This window comes from Neovison vison, chromosome 2 (assembly GCF_020171115.1).
Source record: "Neovison vison isolate M4711 chromosome 2, ASM_NN_V1, whole genome shotgun sequence".
NCBI lineage: Eukaryota > Metazoa > Chordata > Mammalia > Carnivora > Mustelidae > Neogale > Neogale vison.
The window spans coordinates 199871125-199892455 of NC_058092.1; the positions used below are offsets into that span (position 1 = coordinate 199871125).

Here is a 21331-nt window from a genome sequence, read left to right on the forward strand (position 1 = left end):
TTCTCCTCCTCCAACCTGGATTAAGTGGTTTCCAAGCTGAGAAACTGATCTCTTCTTCCAGACTGGTCCTAGCTCTGGAGTGCATTACACACCCTGAAGGTGTGCAGAGCTTCCTAGAAGGGTGTGTTTTTTTTTTTTTCTGAACAATTCAAAGGCCTTGGTCTGTTCGCCCCCAGAAGTTTGGGGCCAAGCCCATGAGAAAATTTATCCAGGAATGACCCTACATTTCTGTTTCCCAGAGGCAGAGATGTGACAACATCAAGGCAGCCAACACCTGGGCCAGGATTCAAGAGCAGCTTTTTGGGGAGCTGGGCTTGTGGGGCCAAACAGCAGAAGCCACACCTTGCTCCAGATGGGAACTGGACTGGAGAGAAGGACCAGCTCGCATGAGGAAACGCATCAGACGCTTGTCTCCGCTGGAGACCTTGAGTCCAGAAAGGCTCAAGGTAAGTGTTGGACACAGCAAAACAATGATGCTTCCAGGCAGGAAAGATGTAGAGAAGTGTCTCCTTCGCATTTCTTTCTCATGCTCTTTTCATCGGGGGTGCTTTGGGAATGCTTTGGCATGGGTAGGCAGGAGAGATCATGTGCACAGGAAATGTAGGAGTGCTGTAATTTATTCTCGATGCCATTTAACAGAAGAAAAGAAACTCTTTCTCCCTGGTGCATAGAAAGGATTCTCTAACTACAGCCTAAGTAAATAAGTAAATGAGCCAGTGAATGAATGCTGGAGTAATTCATACCAACACCACTAACCTAGTACCACACTGACATCCACAAATATTGCATCCGATGCAATAGGACATCAGTGTTTGCAAAGAGTCAAGTGATGACCACTGTCTGTTTGCACCAATTATTTGCTATGGAACAGTCATAACTAGTGCTGTTATGGGCATTATTACACAATCAAGTCTCTTTAACAAGTTTCACAATGGAAATAATCTTGAACTCTGCTGTTTATGCAAGCTTGAGCCCATGACCCATGTAACCCAAACAATGTTAAGGCCACATCAGATTCCCAACCAACAGACTCTAGGTGGGCCCTGGGAGTTTGCTGCGATGAAGTTTTGAACTCTGTGTTGTCAAACTGACATTGTTGCATTTTCAAGAATGTGGAACCAGTTAGATGAGGAGTGGAGATGGAAAAATCTGTTAATAGTTCTTTCATGTCCTCGTTGGACAATTCTGATTCAAGATATTACAGAGGGCAACCTTCCAAACACTGGAATGCAAGACGTTTCCTTCCACATCCATCCTGAGATACAATGTTGGGCTTATTCTCTGCTCTTTAACCTCAGAATCTTTTACACTTTAAATCCTTTATAAAATTTAATGAAAAAATTATATTTTATTTATTCAGTAGACACTTGAATTTTTAATGTACTGTCAATAAATCTCTGGTTTTATGTAGTATTTTTCTCTCAATGTATTCCTTAGGAAGTGGAGGCAGGAAAAATAAGTATCCTGCCCTCTGTGCTAGTGACAAAGTCAAAGCCTGGCTAGAAAACCTGGTCTCTGGTTTCTCAGGCTGCCTCGCCCCAGGTCCTGTGCCTAGTCCCCTCTCCAGGGTGGCCCATACCACAGACATCCGGGATGCTATTGAATCCCATTTTGGCATCATCTTTGGTAATTACTGTAAGTCCTACTTAATGGAAGATTGTGGGTTTTTGCCCCTTTGACTCGGGACCATCCATACTTGCATTTTATTGTGGTCCTTTAGGATTTAGGATCCCTCCCTTCTTGCTTCTAAGACTCCAGTAAATGAGTAATTCCAGGGGGTCACGTGTATGTGTGTGTGTTTGTGGGTCTGTGTGGTAGGGTGGCAGGCAGTAGTCTTCAGGATTTCATTTGTCTTTTCCCTGGTTTTATTTCAGGAAAACCAAGACAGAAATGGCAGTGTTTCCGAAACAAATGTTGAAAAGCAAGGTATTCCATTTATCAGTTTACCTGTTTTTCATTTGTAATTAAATCACATCTTGGTTTTATTTAATATGAAATTAATATTTTGGAAAAGGAAATGCTGCCAGTCTAAAGTGGATGGTGCTTAGACTCTTTTCCTTGCTGTGCTCTCCAGAGTGAGGAGGAACCTATTCCAGACCTTGACTTTCTGTTAGGTGAAAATTTTTATGTTAAATGTGCAACAGTAAGAATTTTATCTTGTCAATTTACTGTACCAGAGAGACCTTAAAAGTGTCCCCAAGTAATACAAATACATGCTCAGTATGTGACCCAAAGTACATAGAAAGAAAATAAGAAAATCTTTTAAAGTAAAAATGGTAGAAGAGACATTTAGTACTTTGTACACTAAATTCTGTTTATAAAGATGACAGCTACAATAGTCATTATTTCCTAGTCTAAAAAAATACTTTGAATCATTTTTGATGTTTACACTTACCCTTTATTTGTGTAATTTTCGTGGAGGAATTTGTTTGAGTTGACTTGCTGGAAATCCACGGTTTATTTTCAGAGGTCATTTGGCACGAACACATCCGAACACACACACACACACACACACACACACACACACACACAAATACAACTGACAGACACACACAGATGTATACACTCTAGTCCAGATTGCGTGTTTCTACCAGACCCTGCCTTTTGCTTCAATCACTGCCTGTCTAGGAGTTTCATTGTCTCCTGAGGTGCAGCTAGTGCCGTATCTTTAACCAAATGACAACTTGCGAGCACTGATCAAACTTGTCTCGCTTAGTGCCTAAGTACTGGATTCTGCATCGAGCCTTCTGTGTTGCCAGTCTGCAGTAACAGCGCCCAGAAGTGAGGGTGCTGGGCCCTGATCCCATTTTGTTTTTTTATTATTAATTATGTTATGTTAGTCACTATGCAGTACATCATTTGTTTTCGATGTACTGTTCCCTGATTCACTGTTTGTGTATAACACCCAGTGTTCCAGGCAATCCATGCCCTCCTTGATACCCATCACTGGGCTCACCCATACTCCCAACCCCCTCCCCTCTAAACTTTCCCAGTGTCCATAATCTCTCATGGTTCATTTCTCCCTGTGATTTCCCTTCATTCATTTTTCCCTTCCTTCTCCTAATGTCCTCCATGCTATTCCTTATGCTCCACAAATAAGTGAAACCATATGATAATTGACTTCCTCTGCTTGATCCTATGTTGATTTGGGGGTCCCACTGTGGTGCAGGACTTGGGATAATGTCATAATGCCATTTGCTTCTCTTCTCTTTACCCTAAGCCGCATGACTCCAAGATCAGTGGGGGAATCTGCAGAGATTGTGTTGGTAGAAGCATGCACTGATGTGGACTATGGTCATGGGCTGCTGAGTCCTCTCATCCCCATACAAAGATCCCTGCCCCGAGTAAGGAGTTCAGCCAGGGAAGAAGAAGAAAGGGCTTATGTTACGGTTCTTCCCTGTGCTTTCTTGGGAGCCTATATCTCAGTGTTCTCTATGCATGGGGAAAAGCCTCTGGTGGCTGTTGCTATAAGCAGCAGACACTTTCATTCATCCAGTTGGGAGACTCCCAGGTGGGGAGGAGTTCAAAGAGGTGAGCAACTTAGCACAAAGAAAATGGCCCCTCAGCTTTGCAGTCATGTACCATGCACCTGCCTGTTTTAGGCAAGTGGGCATCTAGGACAGGGGAGGGGGAAAACACGATCCAGAAATCATGCAGCTCTGTACTCACCTGGTACCCAAATGTCTATGTCCAGAAGTGCATGCTTGGGAAATAAATCTAGGCGTGCGCACGCATGATTGCAGCACAGTGCATTTATGGTAGAAATAGAAACTATCTATGCCTCCAAAAAGTTGGATATGGATTAGATGATTATGAAAGAGCCACACAACAGAATATTATACAGCCATTTTAGGTGAGTTCAAAGAACTTTTAATGAAATGAGAAAATGCTCATAATCTCAAAAAAATTCTAGAGAAGATGGGGTACGTGGATGGCTCAGTCTGCCTTCGGCTCAGGTCATAATCCCAGGGTCCTGGGATCAAGTCCCACATTAGGTTCTCTGCTCAGTGGGGAGGCTGCTTCTCCCTCTCCCTCTGCCCCCTCCCCTCTCCTTGCTCTCTTTTTCACGATCTTACTATCACACTATCTCACTATAACACTATCTCAAAATAAATAAATAAAATCTTCTAAAAAATTCTAGAAAAGAAAAACTGTAGATGCAGCATAATTCCTATCACGTTAAAAAAATCACATATGTATGTTTATGTGTATGTCTACACATATATACATATACATCCAGAAAAGATATTAGAAGTAAAGAACCCAAATTGTGAACCGGGAGGAGAAAGAGACTTGGTTCAGATTCAGCCTCTAGCTCTTTGTGACCATGTGACCCTGAGCCAAGTAATTAGCCTCTTCCTCTTTTCCTCGATTGTGAAGGGAGTTTGAAATAGAATCTACAATCCAATAGAAGTAAATGAAAAAAATGTCATCAAAAGCATCCAACCCAGAAAAAGAGCTTACTTTGTCAGAGCTGTGGTTTATTAGCACTGTCTCTGGGTGCCTGAGTGATACTTGTTTTTACTTCTCAAATACTTTAAGTTTATTCTCACAGTTTCATGGTTTTCCAAGTTTTTTTTTTTTTCTTTTAACACTTAGATCATAGTGCGGCCATAGTTAGGAAAAAACAAACAAACAAACAAACACTGTTTTAAAAGAATAAGGTACGCCTGGGTGGCTCAGTGGGTTAAAGCCTCTGCCTTCGGCTCGGGTCATGGTCCCGAGTCGGGCTCTCTGCTCGGTGGGGAGCCTGCTTCCTCCTCTCTCTCTGCCTGCCTCTCTGCCTCCTTGTGATTTCTGTCTGTCAAACAAATAAATAAATCTTTAAAAAAAAAAAAGAATAAGGTGAAGTTCAGAAAAAAGAAAAAAAAAACAGATTCTAAGTGACCCTAAATGGAATTTCTCTACTGATGAATGAGGGTGGATTTTGAGGTGGTGCCCCGCAGTCATTCTGGACCTGCAGCGTTCCAGACCTGGGACACCTTCCAGAGTCAATCAACCCAACAGTGTGTTGATCGTACCATGGGGTCAGGGGATGATATCCACTTTCAGACACAGTGAGGGGCACGCTGAGAGCCACACCACTCACCTCCGCCCTGAAACCTCATGGTTTCTCTCCATGACTCACGCCCATGCTGTGCACCACCCCTCATGAGGTCAGGGGGCTTGTGCCAAAACCGTGTGTCCCTTTATGCTGCTGCAGATGAGCTGACACCAAAGGAAGCCGAGAGTGGGAGAGAGGAGGTGGCGGACTGCACCCAGCTGACCTTCTTCCCTGCCTTACATGAAAGTCTGCACTCTGAAGACTTCTTGGAACTGTGTCGGGAAAGACAAGTTATTTTACAAGAGCTCCTTGATCATGAAAAGGTAATGTAGTGCACCATGATTCTTCTTTAAAGGTTATCAGGCACGAGATCAAGATTTCCTCATTCACATGGGGGGTGATGCTTCTCTTCAGTTAAAAAAAAAAATGAGCAAAAAGAGCAATCATGCCTCTAAATTGGTGGGCCCAGAGCAAGGGGACAAATGGAAGCTGACACACCTTGCATCGAGATGTTTAAAAGATATAAATCAAGGGGTACCAGGGTGGCTCAGTTAGTTAAGTAGCTGCTTTGGCTCAGGTCACGATCCTGGGGTCCTGGGATCCAGCCCCATATCAGGCTCCTTGCTCAGCAAGGAACCTACTTGTCCCTTTGCCTCCCTCTCCCCCTGCTTGTGCTTGCTCTCTCTTTCTCTGTGTGTGTGTGTGTCAAATAAAGAAATAACATCTTTTAAAAAAAGATATAAATCAAGCTAATGCACTGTTATAAAATATCCTCTAACTTCCACACTAACCTTTATAATACCTGAAAGACCAGTTTCAGATTTAGAATTCTTGATCTTGTTTTGTTTGGCCCTAGACTGCTCACCCTGCCACCAGCCTCCCCGGGCCACCATTCAGGCCTTGGGATGAGCACCCTTGCAGCCCTGGCTCCCCTCAGCAGGGTGGACCTGGAGAAGAGGAGTGCCTGGGCCAGGGGGCAGGTTGGACAGTTAGCAGGGAAATCTGCAGTCTAGGTTGCCTGGATCGGGGTTGGAGGACCTATAGCATGGTCCCCTGCTATGACTGGACAAGGGCCAGAGGGATCCCTAAAGTATGGCTCCAGCAGAGAATTACTCTTACCCAAATCAAAGAAGGGTATGAAAGACGAAGCTTATGTCTTAGAGTAAACCAGACCTGAGCTCAAATCCCAACTTGGCAATATACTAAATTGCATGTTACTGAACATTTTGAGCCTCAATCTTTCTTATCTTTAATGAGAAGTGTAGAACAACCATTGCACAAAATTCTTGGAGGGGTAAAATGAAATAATGGAAGCAAAGAGACTTGCTCAGAACTGGGCACATGTGAAGTCGCCCATTATAAACCAACTCTCTTCCCTTGCTAAAGCCTAGGTGGTTTAAGGGCTTCTGAGTTTCACCCATCAACCCTCTGTTCACAACATAAGCGAAGGAGCTTGGCCAGCAGAGCAGAGGTGTTCTGTGGTGGGCAGGGGGACCCAGAGGCCATGCAGGGACTACACAGAGACGAATGTGTGAAAGCAGAGGGCTAGTCGGGTGGATGAGAGCAGATCCGAACTAAGACCCACCAAGGAAGCAGCCTGGATTTCCAAGAGCAGGTGCCCAGCTTAGTGAGCTTGTGAGGGGCATCAGCAGGTGCAGAAATGAAGGACATCCTTTCCAGGGCCAGGTTCCTTGCAGAGACTCCTGGGGGAGGGGGAGTTAAGCTGGGTTTGCTCCTTGCAGGGGCTGGATAGAAGGGGGCCAGCTTGAAGTACATTGCCAAATGGTCCCCAACACTTTTATCAAGTTTCTTAGCTGCTTTCGGACTGGGGTCCCTGTTTAACCAATGCGGTCTTGTAACAACATCATCTTCTCTACACCTGCTTACCCCAAAGCTTTCAGGCACAGGGCACATGTCAGTCCCTATCACACCTCACTCATGACTTTGCTCTTGCTGGTGCATCTAACGTACCCTGGCTAGCCAACTCTCTGAAGCCAATCTTGGCCGCTTTTCCACTCTGGGATGTAGAGTACCTACAGATTCCACTGCCCCTGCATCACTCCCTCCCCTTGCTCCAGGCTCACAGACTGACCTTCCCCACTTCACCTGTCTGCCTCTCTCCTTGCACTTATGCTCCTTAACAGAGGGGCTGCTGGGTACCTAACCTCAGGCGTGCATGGAGGAGACATTCAGTAAACACTTATGAATGAAGGGCTGTGAAATTCATGTTTGTTTTATTTTGATTATGGAACTGAAGTGTGTCTACTTTGTAAAATATTTACAGATCGAAATCAAAACATGTACACACACATATATATATCTATGACATATACACACACACATACGTATTTATATACTGTGTGCTATTCATGGTACCAGCCGCTGAGGACTAACAGCTGGTAATGGTTTGGATTATCAATAGAGTATTGTGTTCATTTGAGAAATGCCTATCTAGTACATGCGTAATCAGTTGAAAAACAGCTCGGAGATTAATGTTTTCTTTCTATAAAAACTTTCCTCATCCCCTTAAAAGCTTATTATATAAAGTGGTGATTCTTAGCAGGGGGGGCAGCTTGACCCCCAGGGCACATTTGTCAATGTCTGGAGACTTTTTCAGGTTCATGAGTTGGTGGGGAAGAGATGCTATTGACCTCTGGTAGGCAGAGACCAGGGATGCTGCTAATGAGCCTACAAAGCTCAGGGCAGTTCCACCCCCCACCAGAAAATAGTTATTCAGTCCAAAATGTCTGGCGGGAAGTGTAAGGAGGGAAACCGTGAGAGGAAGGATGCTTGTTAAGCAGCTGTCACGTTCAGCGTCCCCTCCTACTTCCCTGATAGGGTAAGGATATGCTGGATTGTACGTGTCCATATTGGTTATTTTCATCATTTTGGTAAGAATACGTCAATGGCAATGCTTTGCTTTTGCTTGGTATATTGATTTTCTGCTGCTGCCATAACGAAGTACCACAAACTTAGTGACTTAAAACAGCACACTTTTATTAAATGCAGAAGTCCCCGCACAACATGGCTCCACTGGTCCTCTGCTTTGAGTCACACAGGGATGAAGGCAAGGTGTTGGCAAAGCCATGCTCCTTTCAAGAGGTTCTGGAGGTAGATCCATTTTAAGGCTCATCCAGGTGTTGGCAGAATTTGGTCCAATGCTTCTATAGGACTGAGATCCATGTTCCTTTGCTGCCTGTCAGACAGGGATCATTCTTGGCTTCTAAAGGCCACCCACATCCCTTGCCCCGGGCCGGCTGCTGTCGGTCAAGTCCTCTTCCCCCTCAGACCTTGCTGGTCCCTTTCCGCCTGCCTTTTCCATCATACCTCTCCCACCAGCCAGCTCTTCTGCCCTCTTCTGCTGCTAAGGGCTCATGGCAGTACCTGGGACCCACCAGATCATCCAGGAAAGTCTCCCTATTTTGAAGTCTGCTGATCTGTACCTGATTTCTTCTGTAAGTTCTTTTAGCAGCACCTAGGTTAGTGTCTGATGGGAACATCAGGGAATACTGCCTCCCAGTTAGTATCACTTAGGGTCCATATCCTACCTAATCCATGTCCTCCCCTTCCAAGGGGAGCTTCTGTGGGCGACCTCGTTTCCATGTACTTCCCAAGGCCAGCCTGGGTCTTCCAGCCATAACCGGGCTGGGCAGAGGGCAACATCTGGAATTAATCATCACAGCCAAGGGCTAGTCTTAGCCCCAGTATTTACAACGGCTGGATGACCTCGGTGACTGTCCTGGTCTCAGAGAGCTTTATTTTTGCTGGTTGTCCTGCCTGGTGGCATTTCCCTCAAGGGTCCTATCGAAGTGCTGGGAGCCATGATCCTGAAACCCACAGGGGACTGATTTTGCCAGCCTGCAAGAGGCAGAACAGGACCAGGAAGAGACTGCTCTCCCAGTCTCCCCTGCCTTGTACTTAAACTTCAGTCTTTCTTGGTCTCCATGTCACACAGCAGGAAGCTGTCAGAAGCACCACGTGTGGCTTGTTGTGGTAGCAGGGATCTCCCGGCTGTGCAGACAGGAGCCAGCTGAAACCAGCAGGGGCTGAGAGCAAGAGCAGTCCCATTTGCACTTAGCACTTGGTGTATCCCATTGCCTGCCTGGAAGGGACAGCGGTGGGGTGGGGGGCAGGGAGTCCAGAAGAATGTCAGCTCCCTGGAAAGAGAGGCTGAACAGCTGTAAGGTCAAGGTGATCCTGCCATTATCTGGACATTGGGTCTTTGCACAAATTGTTTTGATTCCCTCCGTTGTTGCTGGTTGCCTCTGGTTTCAGGGTCAGTTACAGGAGAGGTTGTTTCTGATTCAGCCTGCGTCTCCCAGGATCGGTGGGGCCAAACCACTGGACGTGCTTGCTCCCTGGAGAAGGAGGTGTGGGAGGAGAGCAGCCAGGGCCACACAGGGGCTGCTCCTGATGGTGGGGGATGCGGGGACAGTGTGGCTGCAGCCTGGGGTGCTCCTGTGAGGCAAGGTGCGCTGCCCAGATGAGTGCCTGGTCAAGATGTGAGACTCAAGCGGTCTGAGTGGGGCCGTTGTCTTGTGGATACGGTGGAGAATGGAGAATGACACTGAGAGTCAGAGAGGTGCCCACGAGAGACCTGCCTGCTGGGATGGGGCCCCTGTGGAAGTTCTTGCACCCACCACCGAATGTAATATTTTGTGAGAAAGAGGGTAGTTGCCGGGTTTGGGGCCTGGATTGGTAGGTGGTGACACAGAGGGAGTCCCTGAATTTAAAGCACGCGGCCAGAGGGAGCATGAGGAAGCAGGCCGCAGGAGCCCAGAACATCCTGGGGCTGTGGAGCGGGTCCAGTCTAAGAGCTGCCCGTGGAGCAGGCCCTGGCTGATGGGGGTTGGGGGAGAGGGTGGACCCACCCTGACCTGCCCCCTTCCCCGCCCACCAGGTGCCTACCAAGCACTCTGCTCACTTGGCTGCCAACACCATGTGACACGTGGCTGTAACTATAGCCCAATCTTCCTACCGTTTTGTGACAGGCAAGGAGAGGCTTGGGTTTGTCCTTGTCCTTCCCCTTCCTGACATGAAGCATTTGTGCTCGGAAATGTCTGCTGAGCTAGAGAACGCAGCTGTGTTGAGAGGCGCCTGCAGGGACCCAGCCAGGGGTGCAAAGCTCAGGGAGGAGGCAGGTGGCCTGCAGCCACCGCCTGGGCCTGCTCTCCAGTCCCTGGGGCCCCGGCTAGGGGGAAGCATGGAGGGGCACAGCTGAGCGGGGGCTGGATCCCACAGCAATCCACCAGCAGCACCAGGGAGGCCAAGGCCAGCAATCGGTGCCGGAGGGCAGCTGGGCACAGGACAAGCGCTCACACTGGCCTCACAGCCTCCTTTTCTCTTTGTTTGTCACTGTTTTTGGCAAACGTGTCACTAGCTGCATGTCTGGAGCAGTTGCTCTGTGGGTTTCCTGCAGCACTTCATCTAGTCTCACGCCTATGAAGGTGGCTGTGTCACTTCCCTTTCCCAGGTGGTGACCGTCAGGTCTAGGATCCCTTGCCTGGACCTGATCTCAGATCTGTGTTCCTGGAAAGCCATGTGGATTTCCACTCTCTCCCAGCTCACCGTGTTGAGCAAGTTACACTAATTCCCCACCGCCCCATTCCCACACTGGGGCTCAGAAATGTTGGCTGCAGGCCCTGTTGTGCTTTTTTCTGGTAAACCTTCTGGTGAGCAGCAGCCCAAGCGGGCAGGCCTCCTGGTCCCTCACTGCACACAGCCCCTCTGCCCAGGACACGGTGTGCCAAACGTGCACCAGCCCACCCACCCGCTCATGTCCTAGCCCCTGGTCCACTGTGGCCTTCATCTCCCATGTACTTTCTTGATTGTCAAGGACAGGAATTGGATGTTGGGGAAGGAGGGATTGTTGTATTGACGGTGGTGGTGGTATTTTCTGTCTTTCTCAGGCTGGCACATTCTGCCTGCATGGAGACATTTTGTAGCCAGCACTGGTTGTAAGCGGGGGGATTCCCCCAATTCATACATCTCCATTAGACCTTCAGGGTCTGTGCTTTTTCTGAATTTCTCAGAGAAGCCCAGCCATGACAGGAGTGTGGGGTGGATGTGCAGCCATGCTCCCAGAACCTACTGCCGACCAGCCGTCACGTACACTAGACAGCCCATGACAGGCCCCTGGTTTCTCCTCCCCCACTGCCACTGCAAGCGCTTTGCCAGAACAGGCTAGGAGTCTCTCCCGGTTGTAACCTCTTTCCAGGCTTCTGAGTGGGGAAGGTCTGTCCCCACGAGAGGCCCCAGGGAGAAGTGGGAAAGCCTGAGGCTCCTGAGTGACAGCCACTTAACTCAGGTCTTCAAGCCGTGTGGGAGCGCGATCGCCCCGCAGCAATACCTGGGACAGTAATTACTCTGCGCTATCTTTGCGTCATTGATTAATAATCCCCAGAACCCCAAACACATTTCTCTGCAAATAGCTCCATCTGACATGAGAAGCAGTATATTCAGTGCATGTTAATTGTGGGCCTGAGTCAACCCCTGTGCTGTTGGGGGGCGATCCTCTGTACCCCACCCCCCAAGCTGCTCTTAAAGCCGAGTCTCCCCTTGACAAAATGGGCTTCCAGAGTCCAGTCCAGAGTCAGAACTCAAGTGACAGTTGATTTCACTGTTGCTATTCTCTTTAAGTACATGAAAAACTAAAATTAATTTTTATACAAACTCAGTGTATCATATTCGCTTGAGGTTGCTTGCAAGGAATCAGGTCAAAGGGAGTTATTTTTGCTCTGGACAGCAGAGAGCAGCATCAAGCTCTTCCCAGGTATTTTAAGATGAGGCCATTTCTGGAAAATGAAGAAGTGTGTTAACCTGTGTAGGTGGTAATTTCCCGTGGAGGTGAACGGCCAGGACTGACTTTCAAAGATGCAGACTTGTGTATATCCGTACTTAACACCTTCAGTGACTCTATTTGGCATCCTTTGTGCTCCAGGCCACTCCCAAGCTGACCCTGCACTTCCCTGGACTTGTCTCCCTGACCCTTATGTGTGTACACACACACACACACACACACACACACTCACACCTGACTTCTGACTCTAATTGTATACAACTACTTACAAACATGTACAGACATGTCCAGCCAGTTTAAGACTTTGTATCCTGGAATACTTCTCCCGGGTTTTATCCTCTTTACTCCTAATTCCAACCTTGGGGACGCCTCCTTGGGGACCACTTCTATGATGTCAGCCCTGCCCCCTCTGTCACCACTGTATGGGCCAGACAGCCCCCTTTGTGTCCTGAGTGCTTGTACCCCGCCCCCCCAACCACACCATGCTGGGACAGTTGATACTCTCTCTCCTGTTAGACCATGAGCATGGTCAGGGTGTGTCTTGTCATCTTCTGCGCCTAACAGAGCATGGGACACACACCGAATATTCAGTGCGGATTGGTAAAGGGATGCACGAACAAATGAATGAGTTATGATCAATATGCTGATGGGAGACAAGAGCTCATCTTTCATAGCCTCGCTGGTGTCCAGAGTCAGTTTCTCGAAGTATGGTCTTCGAGACCCGCATTGGAATCATCCAGGCTGCTTATTAAAATGCAGATTCCAGGTCCCACTCTGTACCTGCTGCCCTAGAACATCTGGGAATGTGGCCTGGGAATATGAACTATAGCAAGCTGCCCAGATGATTCTCATTTATTCTCTTGGAATAAGTGCCCAAGATTCCTAAGTCCAGGTTTTACAATTTCCAGAGCTACTCTAGCTAGAAATGTGCTCTGGTTTCAGTCAGCCACCAACGAGCAATCCTTAGTAAAGGCAGCTTCCCTGGACTCTGTGTTTTGAACAGTTCTCGGTATGTTTCCCTTATGCTGATGCCGTCTCTGTCCTTTCCATCTGCTCTGGTCTGAGCCGGCAGTGGGAGGCTGAGAGGCTCAGCCGTTTGCAGGCTTGTCAGTGGAAGTGGCACGTGCAGACAGGCAGGGGGCATCCCCGCTCCTTGTCTCTGCCTGCAAAGACGAGCTGCTGTAACAGAACCATGCATTCTATGTCTTCTCAGATTTGCTTAATTTATATAAAAATAGTATCTCGTTATTGTTTCCTGATACATTTTTTGATCACTAACATGACCAAATGCTCCATTTAAAAGTGATCGAGGTGCCAGAGTTCACAGGTAGCCAACATAAATGGAATTTATATAGTCTCTCTCCCTATTATACTTAACTTTTTCATGGCAATTGGTACATTTTTGAAAAATTAAACTACTTATTCCATATGCCAGTAGAACAGAATGCATCGATAGTAGGGTGTAGGCATGCAGAAGAATATAGTGTACGCAGCAGCTCTGTTCTGGGTATCTCATTGGATAGCTCTGCATCTCACGTTCTCTGCTCATTGAATTAGGGCATTACACTGACTTGCAGACTAATAATGCTGGAAGAACTTCAGAGGGCCTCCAGCCGACCTTCCCCTTTTGCAGATGTGCACACTAAAGCCTGACTGTAGGAGAACATGCTGGCAAGGGGCTGCCATGGGATGTCCCAGCCAATTGTTGCCCCTGTAGCTTCAGCTCTGGGATTTCGGGATTCCCAGCCAACCTGTTCCTTATCATGCATGGGGCCAGGTGTGGCCACGTACTTCTTCGTGATCCACCTGCCAGAAGTGATGATACATCATCTAGCCGACCTCAAAACAATTCTACTTCTGAATCAGAAGATCCTCTTTTTAAAGTGATCAATAGAATGACGGCATGAGGGAATTCTTAACCATGAGTAAACTTGGGAGGCAGCCCTCCCAGGGCTAATTTAAAGGGAAGAGCAGGTAAGAGTTCACTTAGGTTCATTTTTTAGTTTTTAAAATGCCATTCTTTTCCAGCAGAATCAATTCTTAAGCTATTAACCCAGCTCTCATCAGACATTTTTCTCATGGTTTGGTTTATTCTGGTTGTTACTTAATTCTCCCCAAAGGAAAACACCAGGGGCTCGTAGGAACGTGCTCCAGCCCTCGCTGTGGGCACCACAGAAGGTGGGTGAGGGTGGGACTTCGCAGGGAAGGGGGGGCTTGGAGGTACACCGGCTGGGGCTGGTGCCGGGGCTGTCTCTGCCCTGCTATGTGACCTTGAGGATGAGGTCTCCTCCGCACAAAGGGATAAGAGGAAAAGTCTTAACAGCCTGGTGTCACTGCTTCCTGATGGTGCTGGTGGGATTGTAAGTTGGTGCCACCTTACAGAGAAGCAGTCCAGCAACCGAGGAAAATTTAAGATACCCACACCCTTGATCTGCAGTCCCACTTCTAGGAATATATCCTTCAACCCACCATCCTGCATGTTTCATGTGACCTATGTCCAGGGATGCCCACCGCAGCATCGCCTGTAATGTCCAGACATTTGAAAACAGCCTGAATCCATAGGGGAATTGGACAAATAAGTCTAGTACATCTTTGCAAAGAAATACTCTGTACCTATTAATAAGAGTGAGGCCACTGTCTAAGAAGGGATTTGGAAGGACCTCCAAGGTGGGCCATTTAAAGGAAAAAACGAGATACAGAACAGTGAGCATATGGATATGCTGTAAGTATAAAACAGAAAGGGCATATAAACATCTGATGTATTCACTGAATCTCTTTGTGTGGATAGTGGATACATTGTAGGAGGTGTCCAACTTTTCCCAACCCTCAGACTCTCCAGCTAGGCTGGAGAATTAAGCTGACAGAAGACAGACGGACGGCAGACTGACAGGATCATAAAGATTTTACTTTTATAGGTATGTGGGAGTCTTTCTTCACAGGAAAATGAAGAACCCAAAGGGGTTGGGCCTAAGAGCTTAAGTTGAACAAAGTGTAGTCGTTGTGAAAAAGTACCCAAAGTGTACAGGGAGGCTGAGGGCAGGTTCGCCCAACTGGGTTTATTTGTACAATTTTCTCTAGGTCTGACCTCTCTGTCTTGGGTGCTGAGAATGTTCTTTTCCTCCTAATAGAAGGAGAACATTTTTCACCTGGGAGTTTTATCTCTTGCTTCCACCCCCCCAAAATAAAATAAAATAAAATAAAATCATGCTAGCGAAATAAGTCAAGCAGAGAAAGACAACTATCATATGATCTCCCTGATATGAGGAAGTGGTGATGCAACATGGGGGCTTAAGTGGGTAGGAGAAGAATAAATGAAACAAGATGGGATTGGGAGGGAGACAAACCATAGTGACTCTTACTCTCACAAAACAAACTGAGGGTTGCTGGGGGGAGGGGGGTTGGGAGAAGGGGGGTGGGGTTATGGACATTGGGGAGGGTATGTGCTTTGGTGAGTGCTGTGAAGTGTGTAAACCTGGCAATTCACAGACCTATACCCCTGGGGATAAAAATACATGTTTATAAAAAATAAAAAATTTAAAAAAAATTTAAAAAATAAAGGGGGGGGGTAAGCCAGAGTGCCCTTCCTGTACCTGCTGTTTTTTGAGTGTCTTTGACTCAAAATAGTCATGGCAAAGTGGCATATTTGGGGGGGCTCATCTGCTCTCCTTCAATACAATAAAGTGGTGATGGTGCTTGTCTCTGGAGTAGGCTTTCAGGGAAGCAGGAGGGCTCCACTCAAATGCTAACTCCCAAAGTAGACATGCGTCCTCAGTCATTCCTGTTATTATTGGTATTACCGGTTTTGCAGTTGTCTGGTACAGTTCTTGTTCATTCCACCCCTTCTTGCTTAGATCCCCTACTTTCTCCTTCCTCCCACTTGTCGCAGAGTGCCTCCACACCCCAAGCCATCTTTCTTCCAGTGGACCACAGAAATAGCCACATGACTGATCACCTTCCCTCCACTCTTGGCTCTTTCTGATCTACTCTGCATCCAGCAGCCAGGGTCCCCTTTCAGAAATGACCCCTCCCACAGCTTCCTGTTGCAATAAGCATAGAGCCCGCTGACCTCACCAAGACATCCCAAGCATCCCCATCCCTGGATCTAAACATGTCTACTTCTCAACTCCATCTCCGCTACTGTGACCTATTTTCTGCTCCCCAGATCTGCCTTTCCTGCCTCTAAGCTCTGTATTGAATGTTCTTTTCTCCTCAAGTGCTCTCTGAGTTTTCCAGGGCTGCCCCATTTTCATCCATCAGGTCTTAGAGTTTGTCTAAAATATTGTCCCTTCTAAGCTTCTCTCTTCCTTACTATGATCACCCTAGTTTTCCTCTCTCAGCACATATCACAGTTTGCTATAGTTTATTGGCTGACAGGCATCCTTACTATCTGTCTTCCCCCCTGGATTTTAAGCCCCATGAGGGTAAGGTTCTTGTTTATCTGGTCCATCCCTCTATCTCTGAAGCCCAGCTCAGGGCCCGGCATGTAGTAGGAGCTGAGTGCAAACTTTTGAAAAGATGACTGTCTGGATGAATGAACAAATTTGGAAATGAGTCCATGGGGAACTCCGGCTCTGCAGGGGGCATGAGGGCTAGCTCCTCCAACAAAGTGGGTGCAGGAGAGGCCAGGGGAACCAGCTGCCTTCAGGAGGATTGGGTTTTAGGTACCACAGCTCTTGGCTAGTCCTCGCTTAGGAAAAATAGTTCAGAGATGACTGTGGGCAATGCTTATCTTGGAACAAAAAACCCTTGGCACATCTTCACTTTCCGGCCTTGGCCCTGACAACAGATTCCATTAGATGCACCAGTTGGAAAACTGGCATTCAAGGCCTGCTTTCCAGATTCCATCAGCGTAGTCCCAGTATTGTTCCCAACAGTGAGCAGGGGGCTTAGTTGTAATTACAGGCTCTGCCACTTATTAGGTGACTGATCTTTGCTAAGACTCTTATCTCTGCGACTTTTTTTTCTTTTCCTCCCCAATAGTAAAACCTCCCATCCCTGATTGTAAGAATTATATTGGTTAGCATGTGTAAAATGTTTACAGTGGTTGTATGTTAGATAGTAAACAAACAAACAAAAAAATCAGTTCCTCGGGCGCCTGTGTGGCTCAGTGGGTTAAAGCCTCTGCCTTTGGCTCAGGTCATGATCCCAGGGTCCTGGGATCGAGTCCTTTCATTGGGCTCTCTCATCAGCAGGGAGCCTGCTTCCTCCTCTCTCTCTGCCTGTCTCTCTGCCTACTTGTGATCTCTGTCTGTCAAATAAATAAATAAAAATCTTTAAAAAAAATTAGTTCCTCTTTTGAGTAACTGGAATTAGCACAGAATTACCCGGAGAAAATGTTGGCCTTGGCCTTACTCTTAGTCCGTTTGGGGTCCATCTAGAATTCATTGATTCCCTCACTTGTTCAGGGATTTATTCCGTGTAAACAACCACTGAGTCCTTACTTCATGCAGAAATCCAGGTCATACCAAGACACAGGTCAGGCTCCCTGGGAAGCCAGCTATGGGCCAGAGATGTGCACGAGGGACATTCCCTGGGAGTGACAGTCACAGGGTCGTGCAGAGGGAGAAGTGCAACTCTGATGTCTCAGGAGATGCCATGAGAGCTGGAGGTGTGGGTTGGGACTGGGGCACAGGGTGACTCTTCCTACCCTGCAGGGACCAGTTGTTGGGTAGAGACTGCCACTAGGAAGGGCGCGTGCCCTGCAGCCGGGCTTTCTCATTAGCACCGGTGATTGTGGAAAGCTGCCAGAATTTCCAGCCACTGAGAGAATGAGCTTGAGTCTGAAAGGAGGGATCTGGGGGAGCAGGTGGCTCCTTTGTGTACATCTGGACTAGCCTTGGCCTTTCTAGGCATCAGGGCCAGTCTTAAACTTGTGGTTCTGGACAGGCATGTTCCAGTCCTGGTGCAGCCTCTTAGCTAGCCCCCCAACAAGCTCCATCACCTGTGTCACGGAGGGATGCCTGGTACCCTGAAAACCCTCCCTGCTGTTAACTACAGAAGTTCTCTTGGTTGTGGAGGGGTTTGAAGTGAGAGGACAATGGTCAGTGTGCTCAGTACAGCCGTAAACACTCAGCCACGTGTCTTGGTAGGGTGGGGGTGGCCGTGGGTAATTCAAATAACAAGACCGTGGTTGTGGTGGAGAAGGGCCACTCAGATTGGGATGAGCAGGGCGGCTCTCAGGCAGTGGCTCTGTCCCTCGAACAAGGAGCGGCTCTCACCTCCAGACCCTCAGTGGGCGCCTGCTCACTACCCTCATGCCCTCTGTAGGAATGATGGGCGTGCTTCCCACGCACACAGACTGACTCTGGCACTGTCTCCCTCCAGGTGACACAGAAGTACTCCCTGGTGATCGTGCAGGGCCATCTGGTCTCCGAAGGGGTCCTCCTCTTCGGCCGCCAGCACTTCTACATCTGCGAGAACTTCACGCTGTCTCCCGTGGGGGATGTCTACTGTACGCACCACTGCTTATCCAAGTAAGTTCCCGACTTCTCCCGCAGACTCTTTGCAGAGCCTCGACTTCCTTCACGGCCACCGCTACTCCTACCCACCCCCCCACCTTGGTGTTATTGCTGGCTTCCCTTTGGGCCTGAAACTGAACCATGAGAAAAAGCAGAAGAACCTTAAGACATGGGCATCCCTGACCGTGGTTTCCCAAAGCTAAAATCCGGCGTGGGTAACAAGGAGGCTGCTCCTCATGCTTCATGAGACACAGAATGCGTGAGGGGGATACAAGACAAGGGGGCTCTCTTCTTAGGTTGTTTGGGTAACTGGAGCCAGTCCCACCAGCTTATTCATTCAGCAGCTTGCTGACTGGCTACGCTGCGGGAAGCACCACACTCTTCCCCTCATGCTGAGTGAGGCCCGCGAGGGCACATGGCAGCACAAGCAGGTGCTTTTGGAAAGACTTTGGAGCGCACTGTTTTCATGGGACAGAATATATGTCATGGGAGGACTCTTCTGGGCTCATAGTTGATGAAATGAGGCTAGTGTGTTGAGCGAGAGCCCCTGGAAGACATGGGCTGAGATCTGGGTTTGGAAGGATGGGTGAGATTTGGGTAGAAATTCGAAGAGTCATTTTTTTTTACACCAACTAGTACCCAGAAGTCTTTGGCAGGAAATTCAGAGGTTCTTCTTCTTCTTCTTTTTTTTTTCCTCCCCAGAGGTTCTTCCTTATAATCAAGTGTATATATATATATATATATATATATATATATATATTTAATTTCTTTTCAGTGTAACAGTATTCATTGTTTTTGCACCACACCCAGTGCTCCATGCAATACATGCCCGCCCCAATACCCAAGTATATTTGTTCTATTGGGTTCGGGTAGCACTTACTGATTAATCTTCTTGTGTTTATAAAATAGAACCACCCAAAATCCAAGTGACTGTGTTCTCCCCTTTGCTAGGACTTCAGTGGTCAGGTCATATGCTTCCTGGATCATCTTGATTTTTCTGACTAGCAAAGGTTCACATGATGACAAGAGAATCTCTTAACCCAGTGGCCCTCAAACTAATATCAAGTCACCTTGAGGGCTACTTAAAAGAGACTTCTGGGACCCACCTTCATCTCCTTTGCTAGTTTGGTGGGTTTATGGTAGGGCCAGAAATTTTAACAAGTTCTCAGCTGACGCTGATGCTACTGGTCTGGGACCACATTTTGGGGACCCCATTTTGAGAACTACTATAACTCCTAAACTGCCAATAACCAAGAATTTCAATGCCTGGTTGTCATATCACTTCCAGCCTATGGCAGGAAGCAAGAGTTTAAGAAGTGCAGAAGAAGAGTCTGTCAGCTCACTCTCCCTTGATTAAGATTTGCTCTAAAATGCTTGGCCTTTTTTTTTTTCCCTGCTAATTTCCATCTTTTATTCATACCAAATATTCACCCATTGCTGTGGGTCTTCTGTGCTCTTCCAAGGCAGGAGGAGCCTAATTAATACTTGGCACGTGCATCCCATCTTATTGCTCATGTTTTATTGATACTGATCAATATGGACGATGGGTCTGCAGACTTGCCTTTCTGAGAGCCGATGAAAGCTTTCTACTCTTACCTCTGTGCATGGAATGCCTGTGTAATGACTTATAGAATCCATTGCTTCACTCTCCACCTCTGGTTTAAATCGAGTTAGTGTTAGATAAGATCTTATTGATTAGGTAAATTGTGTTTATGAGGAGCATCTAATCCTGATCAAACTGACTATCTCTGCACTTTTACTCGAAGCCCTGTTGTCAGGCTGTATGGACCCACTTGATTTGCAATGACAAAGGAGACCTCCCGTGTGTGGAAATGTGCTTCTCTGGAAAGTGAGTGGGAGTGGAGTGAGAACAAATGACTACCCCAGAGTGCCATTTGGGAATTGCTTAGGTGATTTTAGTCACCGGCCCTCAGAGAAGTATTTCTTAATCAGACAGTGCTTTCTAGCTGAGGTCTTCTCTGCTGCCCTAAGACACTGCCAGCTCTCATGGAGATGTGGTTCTCAGAGACTGGCTATTAGATCATGTCAGATCAATGAGGATTAAGTCTTATTTTGACCACGGAGACTAAGGAAGATACATAAATAATCCAGTTAAAAATAAAGCTAACGCAACCCTGAAATGTCTCTCTAAAAGACTGCCATCAAATTGAGTAGAGTTGAGCACTAGACCTTGAAAGAGGCTCTCTGATGCACCATAAAAATATCCCAAATAGAACTCAGGAACAGTGCAAATCCTCCAGCATTGATTGCACTTGTGTGCTTTGGAACTTTCCTCAGAAAGTAAGAACTTTTCCAGAAGGTTTATTTTACCTTCAGTGAGATCGCCTGTTGCTTGAATAGAATGACTATACTTGTTTCCTAAGGCTGGATAACAAAGTACCAAAACCTGAGTGGCTGAAGAAAAAAAAACAAATTTATTTTCTCCCAGTTTGGGAGATTAGAAGTCCAAAATCAAGGTGTTGGCAGGGCCGTGGTCTCTCCACAGCTCTAGGGGAAGATCCTTCCCGGCTCCTTCTAGCCTCTGGTGTGTCCCTGTAGCCCTCAGCCTTTCATGCCTTGCAGATCCATCACTCCAGTCATGGCCACCTTCTCTCTGTGTGTCTTCACAAGATCTTCCCCCTGGGGGTGTGTCTCTGTCCAAATTTCCCCTTTATTTAAGGATGCCAGTCCTATTGCATTAGAACCAAGTACCCTATTTCTTAAAAAAAAAAAAAAAAAAAGTCACATTCTGATGTACTGGGGGTTTAGGACTTCAGCATATCCTTCTTGGAGGACACTACTCTATCCAAAAGAGTGTCAGGCAAGCTCACAAGATACAACACTGGATTCATTTTGTGGGAATCCAAGCCATCTAGCTGGCATTTTGTGATAGGGTGCTTATAATCAGATATTTTCTCCACATCAGTCAGCAGTTCTGAAGCATCATTGCTCCATTTAATTTGATTCAACAAATCCTGACTGGACATCTGTACTGTGCCAGGCACTGTGGCATAGACACAAAGAGGTAAA

General features: G+C 47.2%; 1 protein-coding gene across 2 annotated transcripts in view; it reads left to right on the forward strand.

Moving 5' to 3' along the window:
- The window catches only part of WDFY4 (WDFY family member 4), a 268432-nt gene that overhangs the window by 168242 nt on the left and 78859 nt on the right, over positions 1 to 21331 (forward strand). For both annotated transcript variants that reach the window (XM_044240003.1, XM_044240004.1), the window contains exons 41-44: positions 240 to 446; positions 1875 to 1926; positions 5204 to 5367; positions 18168 to 18316. In XM_044240003.1, coding sequence (XP_044095938.1) covers positions 240 to 446; positions 1875 to 1926; positions 5204 to 5367; positions 18168 to 18316 — 572 coding nt within the window. The remainder of the gene's footprint in view (positions 1 to 239; positions 447 to 1874; positions 1927 to 5203; positions 5368 to 18167; positions 18317 to 21331) is intronic.